The 12,027-nt window shown below is 44.8% G+C and overlaps 1 protein-coding gene across 2 annotated transcripts in view; it reads left to right on the forward strand.

Moving 5' to 3' along the window:
• Positions 1 to 6,351: 6,351 nt before the first annotated feature.
• DIP2B (disco interacting protein 2 homolog B) overlaps positions 6,352 to 12,027 on the forward strand; it is a 222,341-nt gene continuing 216,665 nt past the window's right edge. For both annotated transcript variants that reach the window (XM_036098925.2, XM_036098926.2), the window contains exon 1: positions 6,352 to 6,591. In XM_036098925.2, the coding sequence (XP_035954818.1) occupies positions 6,492 to 6,591 (100 nt within the window). In that variant the 5' untranslated portion in view covers positions 6,352 to 6,491. The remainder of the gene's footprint in view (positions 6,592 to 12,027) is intronic.

The raw sequence follows: 12,027 nt of genomic DNA on the forward strand, positions 1-12,027 counted from the left end.
ATGCTCTTCTGGGCAGTGACAGTTTCTCAGACTTTTTGTTTTGTTTTGTTTTTGATGACCTTGACAGTGCTAAGGACTATTGGTCAGAGACTCTGTAGATTGTCTCTCAATTTGGGTTTTCTCATTATTAGACTAGAGTTATGAGTTTTGAGGGCAAGACCACAGAAGTGACGTGCCGTTTTTATCCCATCATATCAAGGGTCCATACTTAAAACATGACTTATCACTGATGATGCTAACTTGGATCATCTGGCTGAGGTTGTGCTTACCAGGTTTTTCCACTGGAAAGTTATTTTTTGTTTCCTCTTTCCATACTCTACTCTTTGGAATCAAGTCACCAGATATGGCCCATACTCAAGTGGGGAGGAGTTAAGCTCTACCTCATAGAAGGGAGGAGTTGAATGAGATGGAATTAAATTAATACATTTCTATATAATTTTGTATAGGTTACTGTTTGCCGTTATGTTATTTCCTTCAGGGTATATTCATCCAAATAGACTTTTTGTTGTTGTTGGTTTTACCCCTTGTTATGCACTCATTGCATGCTGGATAAAGCTAGAAATAGCAAGTGTAAATGACCTGGCCTCACCTAGGACAGTATTCTAGTCCTTCCTCTCAGAGTCTACAGCTGTAGTTGCAGCAGCTATGGTGTAATGGGGATGGGTCATGCAAAGTAAGTCACTAGCAGAGTTTAAGAAAGGGCTCAGCGAGTTTATTCCACGTTTCCTCTGCCTGCCAGGATTTCACTTAAGATCATAGTGAGGAAAGATGCCTTTTCTTTCTTTCTTTTTTTTTTTTAAGATTTTATTTATTTATTTGAGAGAATGAGAAAGAGAGAGAGAGAGGAGCAGGGGGAGGGGCAGAGAAAGAGGGAGAAGCAGACTCCCCCTGAGCAGGGAGTTCAGGACCCAGTCCCAGGACCCTGGGATCATGACCTGAGTAGACGCTTAACTGACTGACAGGTGCCCCAAGATGCTACCTCAGTCTTCCCCAGTGACATGTCACAACACAGGAAGAGAATCTTTTTCCTAATATTTTTCTAAACCCTCCTAAGTTGAAGACGGTCTACTGTATGTTTCTGCTGTTTTCCCAGTGGTTTCATATGGACTTAAGAACATAAAAATCTCCATGTTAATCATGAGATGTTGGTTCATCTCACAGAACCTGTTCCTTCATGGAATGCCTTCCAGTTTCTGCAGGGCTTTATTTTGTAGTTTCAATTATAGGTAGGTTTTATGTCACCTAAATGTTCCCAGTATTCAGTTTAGGGGTACAAGGGAGAGCTTATTAACATGAACGCAAAAATTTTGTTGCTTCTGCCTACAGGTGAGAGACTCCCTGACAGGATCCTTTTCCGGTTCTTTGCCCAACTCAGGGACCTTTGGGTGTTCCCAGGAGGTAGATCACAAGTCATTCCAGGTTGCTGCTTTCTGCCACCACCTTCAGGACTCGGTGGCTGTCCCTCTGTTCCAAGCTTTTATTTGCCAGCCTTGCCACTGCCACTCTCTTCTGAGGGTATAATTATCCAAGAACCTAGCAGAGTTCTCAGTCAGGATTCTCTCAGATGTCTCCCTTACCAGGGAGGGATATCTTTCCCAGAATTCTGTCCCCTGACCCCTAGCTGACTTCCCTCCAGGTCCCTTGGCCAGGATAGGGTGATATGTTAATAACCTAGCACTAAGGAAGCTTGAGTATCTGGCATTTTCAGCGCCTGTGGTGGTAGGTGGGCTTTCCAGACAAAGTAGAAAGGAGGGGAAATGAACTTTGGGTAATCGGCTCACAGCCTCTGCCAGAGGCTCACTCACTTGTGACCCACTCACTTGTGGCACTTTTATTCCATTATACACAACTAAAAATGGGTATAGTTCAATCTAACAAAAGAATAGAACAATTGTAAATATGCACCCAACATTGGAGCATCTAAGTACATAGAGCAAGTATTAATTGACATAAAGAGAGAAACTGATGATAATACAATAATAGTAGGGGACTCGAATACCTCACTTACGTTAATGGATATCTCATCCAGGCAGAAAATCAGTAAGGAAACGGTGTCTTTGGATGACACATTAGACCAAAAATGTATATAATTTGCTCACGTGAAATTTCATTCCCTTCCTCTAAGGCAGACAATCCCAGTGTCATGCAGCTACCTCTTCCAGCTCCGAGTCCAGACCTCTGGGACTATGTCATCTCCTTCATTCCTGGAGATGACTCCTCATGGACCAGCAGCTGGAGTCATAACTGTCTCCGACACATCCAAGAGACCGCTGGTTCTCCAAGTGTGGTGCTCACGCCAGCAGCAGTGTCATCATAGAAGGTGGTAGAAATGTCAGTCATCGGGCCACATCCCAAACCTATGAAATCAGAAACTCTGGGTTGGACGGCACAACTGGTGTTTTATAAGCCATCCCCGTGATTCCGAGGTATGCTAAAGTTTGAGAACGATTGCAACAAACAATGCCAGACAAGGAATTGTAAGTACAATAGTACCTCCGCTCAGGAAAGGAAATATGCAGCGGACACTGTTCCTGAGCACATATCATACCTGTTTCTATCAATTTTTGCTGTGTAACAAACCAACAAAGCTTAGTAGCTTAAAATGGCAACCATTTTTTTCTCCGTGCATTGGCCATTTGAGCCGGGCTCAGCAAGGACGTGCAATCAACCGGCAGTCTATGGCCTCACTCATATACCTCGCGGCAGGTTGGGTTTTGCCTAGAGCAGTAAGCGCAGCTGGGCCATGTCTCTCATCTAGCAGCCCAGCTCCTGCGCATGCACAAGGCAGTGGTCTCAAAAGCAGAAAAAGAGGGGGCAAGCCCAATGCACAAGCACTTTCCAAGTCTGTAGGTCATGCTTACTATTGTCTCATTGGCCAAAGCAAGTCATAATGATCAAACCCATTATATTGGAGGGATTTACCTAAGGATAGCGAATACAGTGCAGCCCTTTTTGCAAATAATCTACCATGCTGCCTGACAGGACTACTGAGGATGCCTGACCCTGGCAAATAGAATGAATGTGTTAGCTAGTCTGGCAGCCTCTGGTTCTGATCTCTGGAAGTGCCTTAGTTATCCATTGTCCTTCACGGGCGTACCTAATATGGGCATTGGGTATATGCCCTTCTGGGCAGAACTCTGGCAGCCATTTTCCTATTGGTGGGAGTTGGAAGTTTAAGGACTGCTTTTAGTCTTGAATAATTAGCTGCAGCTAAAACCAAGTTTGGAATATCTTTGGCAATATATATGCTGCAAAAACTTAGTGGGGCTCTGGACTGTTTAATCCTGTAATTCCATATGCTGATAAAGCAGGTAAAGACCTAGACCTTCGCTGAGCAACACGGTAGCCACTAGTCACATGTAATTATTGAACACTCGAAATATAGCTAGTCTGGATTGAGATGTGCTGTTTCTTTTTACTTTTTAATGTAGTAGAATTTAACATGACACAGGTGGCTCACGTTGTGTTTTCTATTAGACAGCACTGATCAGTCATTAAGCCTGAGAATTTCTGCCTCATAGCTCTTATCTCTATACTCTGCAAATACCCCCTTCTCCTTTAGTTTAAAGGTCTGTTCCTTGACAGTTTGAAATTAATGACCTCAGGGGGAGGAATACCACCCTTAATGTAATCTTTCCTGCTAGGCTTATTGTATTCATTACTAAACTGACCTCCTTCATCTGACAAAGACTTTAATGAAAGGTCTTGAGATCCTTCAGAGATCTGGAGCCTCAGTCTTTTCAATTTTATCACTGTGAAATCTCTTGCTTCTGTTTACCTCGCTTTAACCTGGGAGACCTCGGCTTCCCCAAGTCAACAAAGCTCCACCCTGTCATCCCTGTCAATTTGGATTGCAGCCAGAAGAGCTTCTTAGTAAAGCCAAACTTTCCCACCTGTCCTCGGTTCAGACATCTCCAAACTATTTATCTCTTGTGTGAATTTACTGAAAGCCATACCAAGTAGTCCACTTACTCCCTAAATCTCGAATTTTTCCAATTATTTCCCTAGCAAAACAGCCCCAGTCTACATGTGATCTGTGTCATAATAGTTTACTAGACATTTTGCAACTGCACTCAGTCATTTCACATTTTTGCTCACTTGTAATACTCCATTTTTTGGTAATAAACTGAGCATCAGATGGGAAGCTGTGAGCAGTAAATAGCAGAATATTCAACTAAAATAAGTTTAAACCTATTTTCTCATATAAGAAGGACAAGCCCAAGTATAGGTGGTTCCAGAATTTATTTTAGCAGAACAATTCAGTCAAGTTCTAGGTGACATCTCTGCACTTCTCTTAGCTTTCCCCTGTGGTTGCAGGATGACTACTGATGCCCTAAACTGGACAACATCCAAAGACAGGAAGGAAATGAAGGGGCATTTTCTCCTCGTGCATCTCTCTCATCAGAAAGGAAAATCCTCCACAGATATTCCCTCTACAGTAGTTCCCCCAGTGGGTCACATACATGCCAAGGAGGTCAGAAAAGTGTATATTTGGCATATTCAGCCTCAACAGGGTTGGTGTGGTCTAGTGACAAGGAAAAAAGGGAGTCAGGGCTACTGGGAGGGTAAACAAGAACACCTGCTAAGATCCTTCTTATGGGAGTCTACTATTGTGTAACAGACCACCCCAAGATTAGAGGCACAAAAGGATAGCCATTTTATTATGTTCACAGGAATTTGGACAGGGCACAAGGATGGGCTGTCTTTGCTCCACATTGTTTGGGACCTCAGCTGGGAAGACTCAAATGTCTGGGGGCTGGAGTCATCTGGAGGCTTCTTGGGCTTGGATGACTAAAAGGCTGGGCTGAGCTGGGGCGGTTGGGCAGAGCACCTTACGTGGTCTTCCATGTGGTCAGCTCCTGGTATGGCTGCTGGGTTCTCAGAGTGCCCTGGGAGGGAGGATCCTCTGAGGGGTTCTCTGGAGAAGGAGAATACCGAGAACTAGGGAAGCTGAATGGCCTTCTAGGACACCACTTGTGCCATATTTTATTGGTCAAAGCAATGAGAAGCCCATCCAGATTCAGGGGAGGGGTCATGGACCTCACTTCTTGAGGGGAGGAATGTCAACAAATTTGCAGCCTTAAAAAAAAAACAACAAACAAACCTTCAACAGTCCTCATGTAAACCGGAGGACATACATACATATATTCCCAAGATTCTCCTTACATTGTTGCAGTTAAAAGGAAATTTCAGTCTATCCCTCAATCAACCATGATGTCACATTTCTTTTTTTCAAGCTGAAATTCTTTTCTCAACTAAAAAATAATTTTCCTGGGGCGCCTGGGTGGCTCAGTCGTTGAGTGTCTGCCTTCAGCTCAGGTCATGATCCCAGAGTCCTGGGATCGAGCCCCGCATCGGGCTCCCTGCTCAGCGGGAAGCCTATTTCTCCCTCTCCCACTCCCCCTGCTTGTGTTCCCTCTCTCGCTGTGTCTCTCTCTGTCAAAATGAATAGACAAAATCTTTTAAAAAAAATAAAAAATAATTTTCCTTTCAGCCCCTAACTGGTATACTACTGTCTAGAAACTCCTACTAGTAAATAGATATTGAGGCCTTATCTCTTAAACGACCAATTTTGGATCAGCACAGAAGGGAAGTGAAAGCACTGAAATCCCTCAAATTGTGAAGGGGAGCTTTGGCATTAAAAAAAAAAAAAAGATAGACTATGAACGACTATTCAAAGCTTCTGCCCCAGTAGTTCCTGGTAAGAATACACAAATGTTTGGATCCTCATTATATTGAATTAAAATATTAATATTTTTGGAACACCTATTAAATCAGACATTGAAGAGGATAAAAAGATAAAGAAGACTAAGTTCCCCACTTGCAAGTAGTAGCATTCTAGGTAGGAGGAAGGAGATTCTCCGTCTGTCGCCTTAAATGCTAGAGCTGAACTAGAAACAAAGAGCTCCTGGCAAGTGGGACTAGGAAGCCCCCGTGAAAGAAGTGGTCTGTGATATAATAATACAAAAAAAAAAAAAATCATTAATCGGTCAAAAAAAAAGGGGCCTGAGTTCAGGTCCTCATAAATGGATAGATGTCAATTCTGGGAAAATGGAGGAGGGGAGAAGACAAAGGCAAACACACTAAGAGAACTGGAAAAAGTGAGGCTTGGCTCCCCTGAAAACTCCTCGCTCCCGGGAGCTCGTAAGAGGTACACGCTACGTGTGTCCAAGCCGTCAACACCTCGAGCTCATTTCGCTTAGGAGAGCTCGGGGCGGCGGGGTTGGGCTCGTCGTCTCCGGAGATGCCCAGTAGAGGGCGCCGTAAGCTCGCGAGTCCTCAGGCTGACTTGGCCGCGGAGGCGGTGCGTCCGCGGCCCGGGGGCGGGGCCGCCGTGCTCACGTGACTTTCGCTCATGGCGGCGGCGGCGGCGGCAGCGGCGGCGCTCGGCGGCCGGAGCCGGATCCTGTAGCCGGGGTGTGGGCCCGCGTCAGTCCGTCCCTCCTTCGGCCCCCTCTCTTGTCTTCCGGAGTGTGGCTGGCGGAGCCCGGATGGCGGAGCGAGGCCTGGAGCCCGCGCCGGCCGCGGTGGCGGCGCTGCCGCCCGAAGTGCGGGCGCAGCTGGCGGAGCTGGAGCTGGAGCTCTCGGAGGGTAGGAGGCGGGCGGGGGAGCGAGCGCCGGGCGCCGCTGCGGATCGCGGCGACAGGGAGAGCAGGTCCCCGCCGCGCGCCCTGCTGGCCGTGCGGGCGAGACGGGAGGAGGGTGCCGGAAATCTGGCCCGTGCTCTGAAGGTCGTCTTCCCTGCTCTCGCACCCCGTGAAGTGGGTTTCCCGTGGCGTTCGTTGTGTTCCCTGGGAAGGGGTTAAGCAGGGGCTTGCTTGGGGGAGAAGTCCTCCCCGGGCCCGGGCAGTTTCTGCACTCCCTGCCCCTCGAAACCCGAGACAAAGCTGCGCCCTCGCGCTCCTGCCCGGGCGTCTGGCACGGTGGGGGTGGGGGTGAGGCTGCGAGCAGGGTGGCTGACAGCTTTCCCCTGTCCTCCTCTACCCTTTTCGAGGGGAGGGCCCCGCGCCTGTTTCAGCTCCCCTCCCCCCCTTCAGAAAAAGAGAAAGATACATGGGAAATCCGCAGCATTTCTTCTTCCTCCTCCTTTAACAATACAAGATGCCTCCCCAGTGACAGGAGTGAGGGAGAAGCAGGGTGGGCCATTGAGGGTCCTAGGGAGATTAGAAGCAGTGGCATTAACCCAGAGAGACACACACTGTGCTGCTTTCAGATCACCTTTGTCATAAGGGTTTTTTCCTGGTGTCTGTGTTCGGGGTGAATTTTCCGCATCTGATCACCTTTTGGAGTCTTTCAAGAGAGGAGGGTGGCTACCGGTCACATGCAAATCCTGGCCGGCATCCTCTTTGACAATGGATTGGTACAAGGAGGGTTGGATTTGAGAATTAAAAAAATGGAATAAATCAAGCCTCTGTTATTAGAGAAGTCCCTTGGACAACAATGAGAGAAACGTTGCTCTGTTGTGAGCATGTGATCAGGCTTCTTGTGCAGTTGTGATCAGTTCTCCATAAAGTTCCTGTTTTTATCAGGGGCTGACTCTGAGACAAAAGCAGCATTTTCTACAAGCTTGATGTCAGTATTGTGGCGGTGTCCCCAGAGTTGCATATTTTTACCGAGTTCCTTGCCAAAGGCCCTCTTTGCCAGCATTTTTAAAGTGGATTAAATATTGTTGATTGGAAGAGAAGAATGTGACAAGTTCCCAGGAGAGTTCAGACTTTTTGTTTACTTATGGAGGCATTCTCTCCCCATCCCCCCGTTAATCCTTTACAATGAAAAACCAGAAGTAGATTTGAGTGTTATAAATCCTGTTGGGCATACAAGGAAATAATTATTTTTAATAACCCTGTTAGGTTTTCCCAATGTATAGGGAGGTGCTGTTTCCATTTGCACTTAATTACCAGCATATTATTTTTCAATTAATCAGTTGGGAAGTTATTTTTTGGCCCATCCCCAGAATCCGCGGTGGTGGGTGAGTTGGTTTCTGTGACGTATTTAGAGTATTACCATGGGTCCTGCCTCTCAAGATAACCTCATTCTTCTCCTATACTAAAACATTGTCATTAAATCTGTAATGACTTCCATTCACATCTGACTTTTAAAACAGTTTATAGTAACAAATCAGCTATATTTGATTAGCCAGCAAGAGAGAGGTTTGGCTGGATGTTTGTGTCAGAATGAGATTAAAAATAGGAGTTGATTGCTTTTGCACAGAGGGAAATCCTGGAAGCTCCTTATTCTTGGTATATCGGCTTCCAACTGATTATTGTTTACTTCTCTGAGTGTTTCTAGAAATGATTCTGAGGAACTCTTTCTAGGACTCACACTAATTAGCTCACCTTTCTCTCCTTTAGAAAGGTGTGAAACTCCTACAAACTGTGGATGTCAAGCCTTCAGCATCGTTAAGGACAAATGTATGCTTTGCTTTCCCATGCAGGATTGCTTTGGGTGACATGTACTTAGTTTGAATTAGTTTCTTATAGATTTATGCTGTGTTGTCCTGTATTTCATCTCTTTTAGCAACGGACAACTGGAAGAAATAACAGTTGAAAAATCTTGGGCCTGCAGTGTCAGCATCTGGGCCATCTGTCTTTTTTCTCTTGCTTAAAAATAAAGTACGGAGGGGGCGCCTGGGTGGCTCAGTCGTTAAGCGTCTGCCTTGGGCTCAGGTCATGGTCCCAGGGTCCTGGGATCGAGCCCCGCATCGGGCTCTCTGCTCAGCGGGAAGCCTGCTTCTCCCTCTCCTACTCCCCCCTGCTTGTGTTCCCTCTCTCGCTGTGTCTCTCTCTGTCAAATAAATAAATAAAATCTTAAAAAAAAAAAAAAAAAAGTACGGAGGATGCTTGACTGGAGAAATTAGGTAGACATTTTTAGGAATTCAAGTGAAGTTAAAACAACCCACTAACCCCCAGATCTCCGGAGTGGTGTTACTTGTGATGTCTGTAGTATATTTTGAATGAATCTTTGCTTGTTTGTTTGTTTATTGTACATTTTCTCTACAGCTGCTGCTCTCTTGACAGAAGTACTTTTTTTCCTTTCAAAAAATTGTACTTCTAACTATGTGTTTACCATGGGTTGCTGGCTTTGGTGTACTCATTCTTTGATTTTATTCATTTTTTTTTTTTTCATGCAGGCCGTAGTTGGTCCTAATTATAGTGATAGTCTGAGCTGTGTGCTGTTAAAGAAATTTCTTTGCGCTTGTCTGCATTTTCGGCTGCAGGCTTTGGTCGTAGCTCCACCACCTCTGTGCTGAAATGCAGGTTTGTGCCTCTGTGAGCTGTTTGCCGCAGAGCGCGTTGCAGAGCCCAGGGCTGTGTCTGGTGCTTCAGGCAGGTCACCGTGGACTTGGCCCTGAAAGCTCCTGCTTCTGCACCAAAAAGAAGAGGCTGCAGCTGTGCAGAGAAGCACTTAAAGTTGAAGTTACACGTAATCTGGAGCTCTTCTGTAGATGAATTGAATAGGTAGGCGGTTTCTACAAGTATTCCCGTGGTGCATATTTTTTTCATAATCCACATATATTATTGTGTTGTTATATGTTTGACAGGAAACTCTGTTGTCACTTTATTCACGAGTTTTACTCAAGTGCATGCATATTAAGTAACACTAATGATGAGACTTACTTGTTTAAATCTGTCATATAATACATTGTATTTGTATAATGATCTTATACATTATGTCATCTGGGCTTCCATGCAACTTTGTGATTAGGTAGGATAGATAGATATTATTACCATCGCTCACCTTTTCTTGTCCTTCTTTGTTTTGTTATGTTTTGTTTTGTTTGTTTGTTTTAACAGAAGGGAAGACTTAGAAAGGTGAAGAGGCTAATAAGTGTTTTATCTAAAGTCGCTCATCTACTAAGTGCCATTATCCTAAGCTGCCATGTAATTATGGCATCTGTTACCATCAAATGATTTAAACATCTTTCTTGTTATGGCACAAGTTATTCTAATTTTTACTCTAAGGAAATGCTGTGTAACAGTTGTTTGCCACAATTCTAAATAGTTCCCTTGATTCTCTTTCTGAAGTCTCTTTCAAGTCTATCATTCACTTATTTGATTCAACAGACACTTATTTTGTGCCTACTGTGTGCGGGGGATAGAGAGGTGAGCAGGGCACTGTGTCAGCCTTCAGGGAGCCCTGAGTCTAGAAGGGAAATCACACACAGACAGTACCAACCAGACAGGACAGGAGACCATGGTAGAGCTTTGTCCAGAGGCTGCCTTCCAAGAAAAGAGGAAGCTATCTGCTTTGTCGTTGTTGTGGAAAAGAAACAGCAGAGAACTCTAAATATAAGATTGGGCCGTGTGGCTGGTAGAGAAGGCTGAGACTGAGCTTGTGCAGTTCGGTCCTGAGCGTGAAGGAAAGAAGGACATAAATCCCATACTTCTGTGGCTTGTTGGAAGAGCTCAAGTCTTTCAGTGTCCAAAGATGACAACTGGGAAGGTATTTAAGACAAAATAACACAGGAAGGGATTCTCCCTTTTCTTGTTTGAACACTTCTCTGAGCACAAACACAACAACCACAATCACATCCTCCCTTCCTCCTCTTCCATCACTCATCTTGGCAGCCCTGCAAGGCTGGTAGGGCCCACCTTGAAGCTGGAGGGATGAGAGAGGGCTCCTTGCCAGGAGTTGAAGGGAAAATCTTCTTGAGGAGTGGGGAAGCAGTGGGGGAGTTGAAGAGGGAAAGGGATAGGTGCTGGCTAGAGATCATATTTCACAGTCTCTGAAGTGGGCAAGTAAAATTAAGGAGCCAGGAAACTGGCGAGTCCCTCCTGTTTAATCTACAGTGGGAAAGTGGTCCACTTTCCCCCAAATACAACACATGGTTTTGAATTCATAGGATATACATTTATCAGAAAAGTACGTCTAAGTAGTTGTCATACCTGATGCTAGGGGTAGGAAGGAAAGCAGGGGTGTGGATTTTTAAATAACCAAAATGGGGCATTATCTAAGTGATCTTCTCCTAAAGCTTTCATGTATATATTTTTGGTGGGTCATACTCATCCTATGTTGGAACTCATCTTTAGGAATTGTGGTCAGAGCCTGTGGCACATTCCTTTGAAAATCTTCAGGGTGGCAACTTTTATTTGAGGGTGGAATTTCGTTTTATAGGTTACTTGGAGTCAAGTAGAGAAAATCTGGTGATGTTCTTTTGGAGTCCAGACTAGTTGTGATTGAAAAAAATTAGAGTGATTATAAACTGATTTGCATTGTGACTGTCAAAAAAGTAGAGTGATGTAAACTGGTTTTGAGGGTAGTTCAGAAGACAAGTGACAAATTTGTTGGTAGAATGATTCAGCTTACTGTAAAGGATAGCACTTGTTTGGGCACTCTTGTTCTGATGTGTATTTTGAAAAATTATCATTTGACAGCCCCATAGCATTGAACTGGATTTTTGAATGAAAGAAATCATTAAGGGGCGCCTGGGTGGCTCAGTCGGTGAGGCTTCCGACTCTTGGTTTCTGCTCAGGTCATGATCTCGCGGTTGTGGGATTGAGCCCCACGTCGGGCTTTGTGCTCAGTGCAGAGTCTGCTTCAGGTTTTCTCTCTCTCTCCCTCCCGCTTACTCTCTCCCTTTCTCTCAAATAAATAAATACAGTCTTAAAAAAAAAAGTCATTACCTCTTCATTCTTAGCCTGGCCCCTGGTGGCTACTTTCTTTCCTAGCCTGTGTAAGGATTAGCACCTCAGGGTGGAAAGTTCAGATGGTTGGCTAAAAAGGGCCCTCACACTATATTTGTATCATAATTACTACGGTTCTCCCCCCCCCTCAAGAATGTTCTTTGAAGCACTCCTCCTGCTTGCCGTCCCACTGCTCTTCAAGAGTTAGCTCAAGTGCTAGCTTTTTTTCAATCAACCTAACCCTGACCACTATGAGCTCCCTCCCTTCAAACCTTACAGCATTTACAGTGCATGTCATTTTTGCCAACCAGTACATTTTCTAATTATTTAAATTGTTTTTCATTTCACCTCAGTGTAAGCTCCTACAGAGGTCATTCATACTTAAACTTCTTTTTTTTTTTTT

The sequence above is a fragment of the Halichoerus grypus genome, chromosome 6, assembly GCF_964656455.1.
Source record: "Halichoerus grypus chromosome 6, mHalGry1.hap1.1, whole genome shotgun sequence".
In the NCBI taxonomy this organism is placed as follows: domain Eukaryota; kingdom Metazoa; phylum Chordata; class Mammalia; order Carnivora; family Phocidae; genus Halichoerus; species Halichoerus grypus.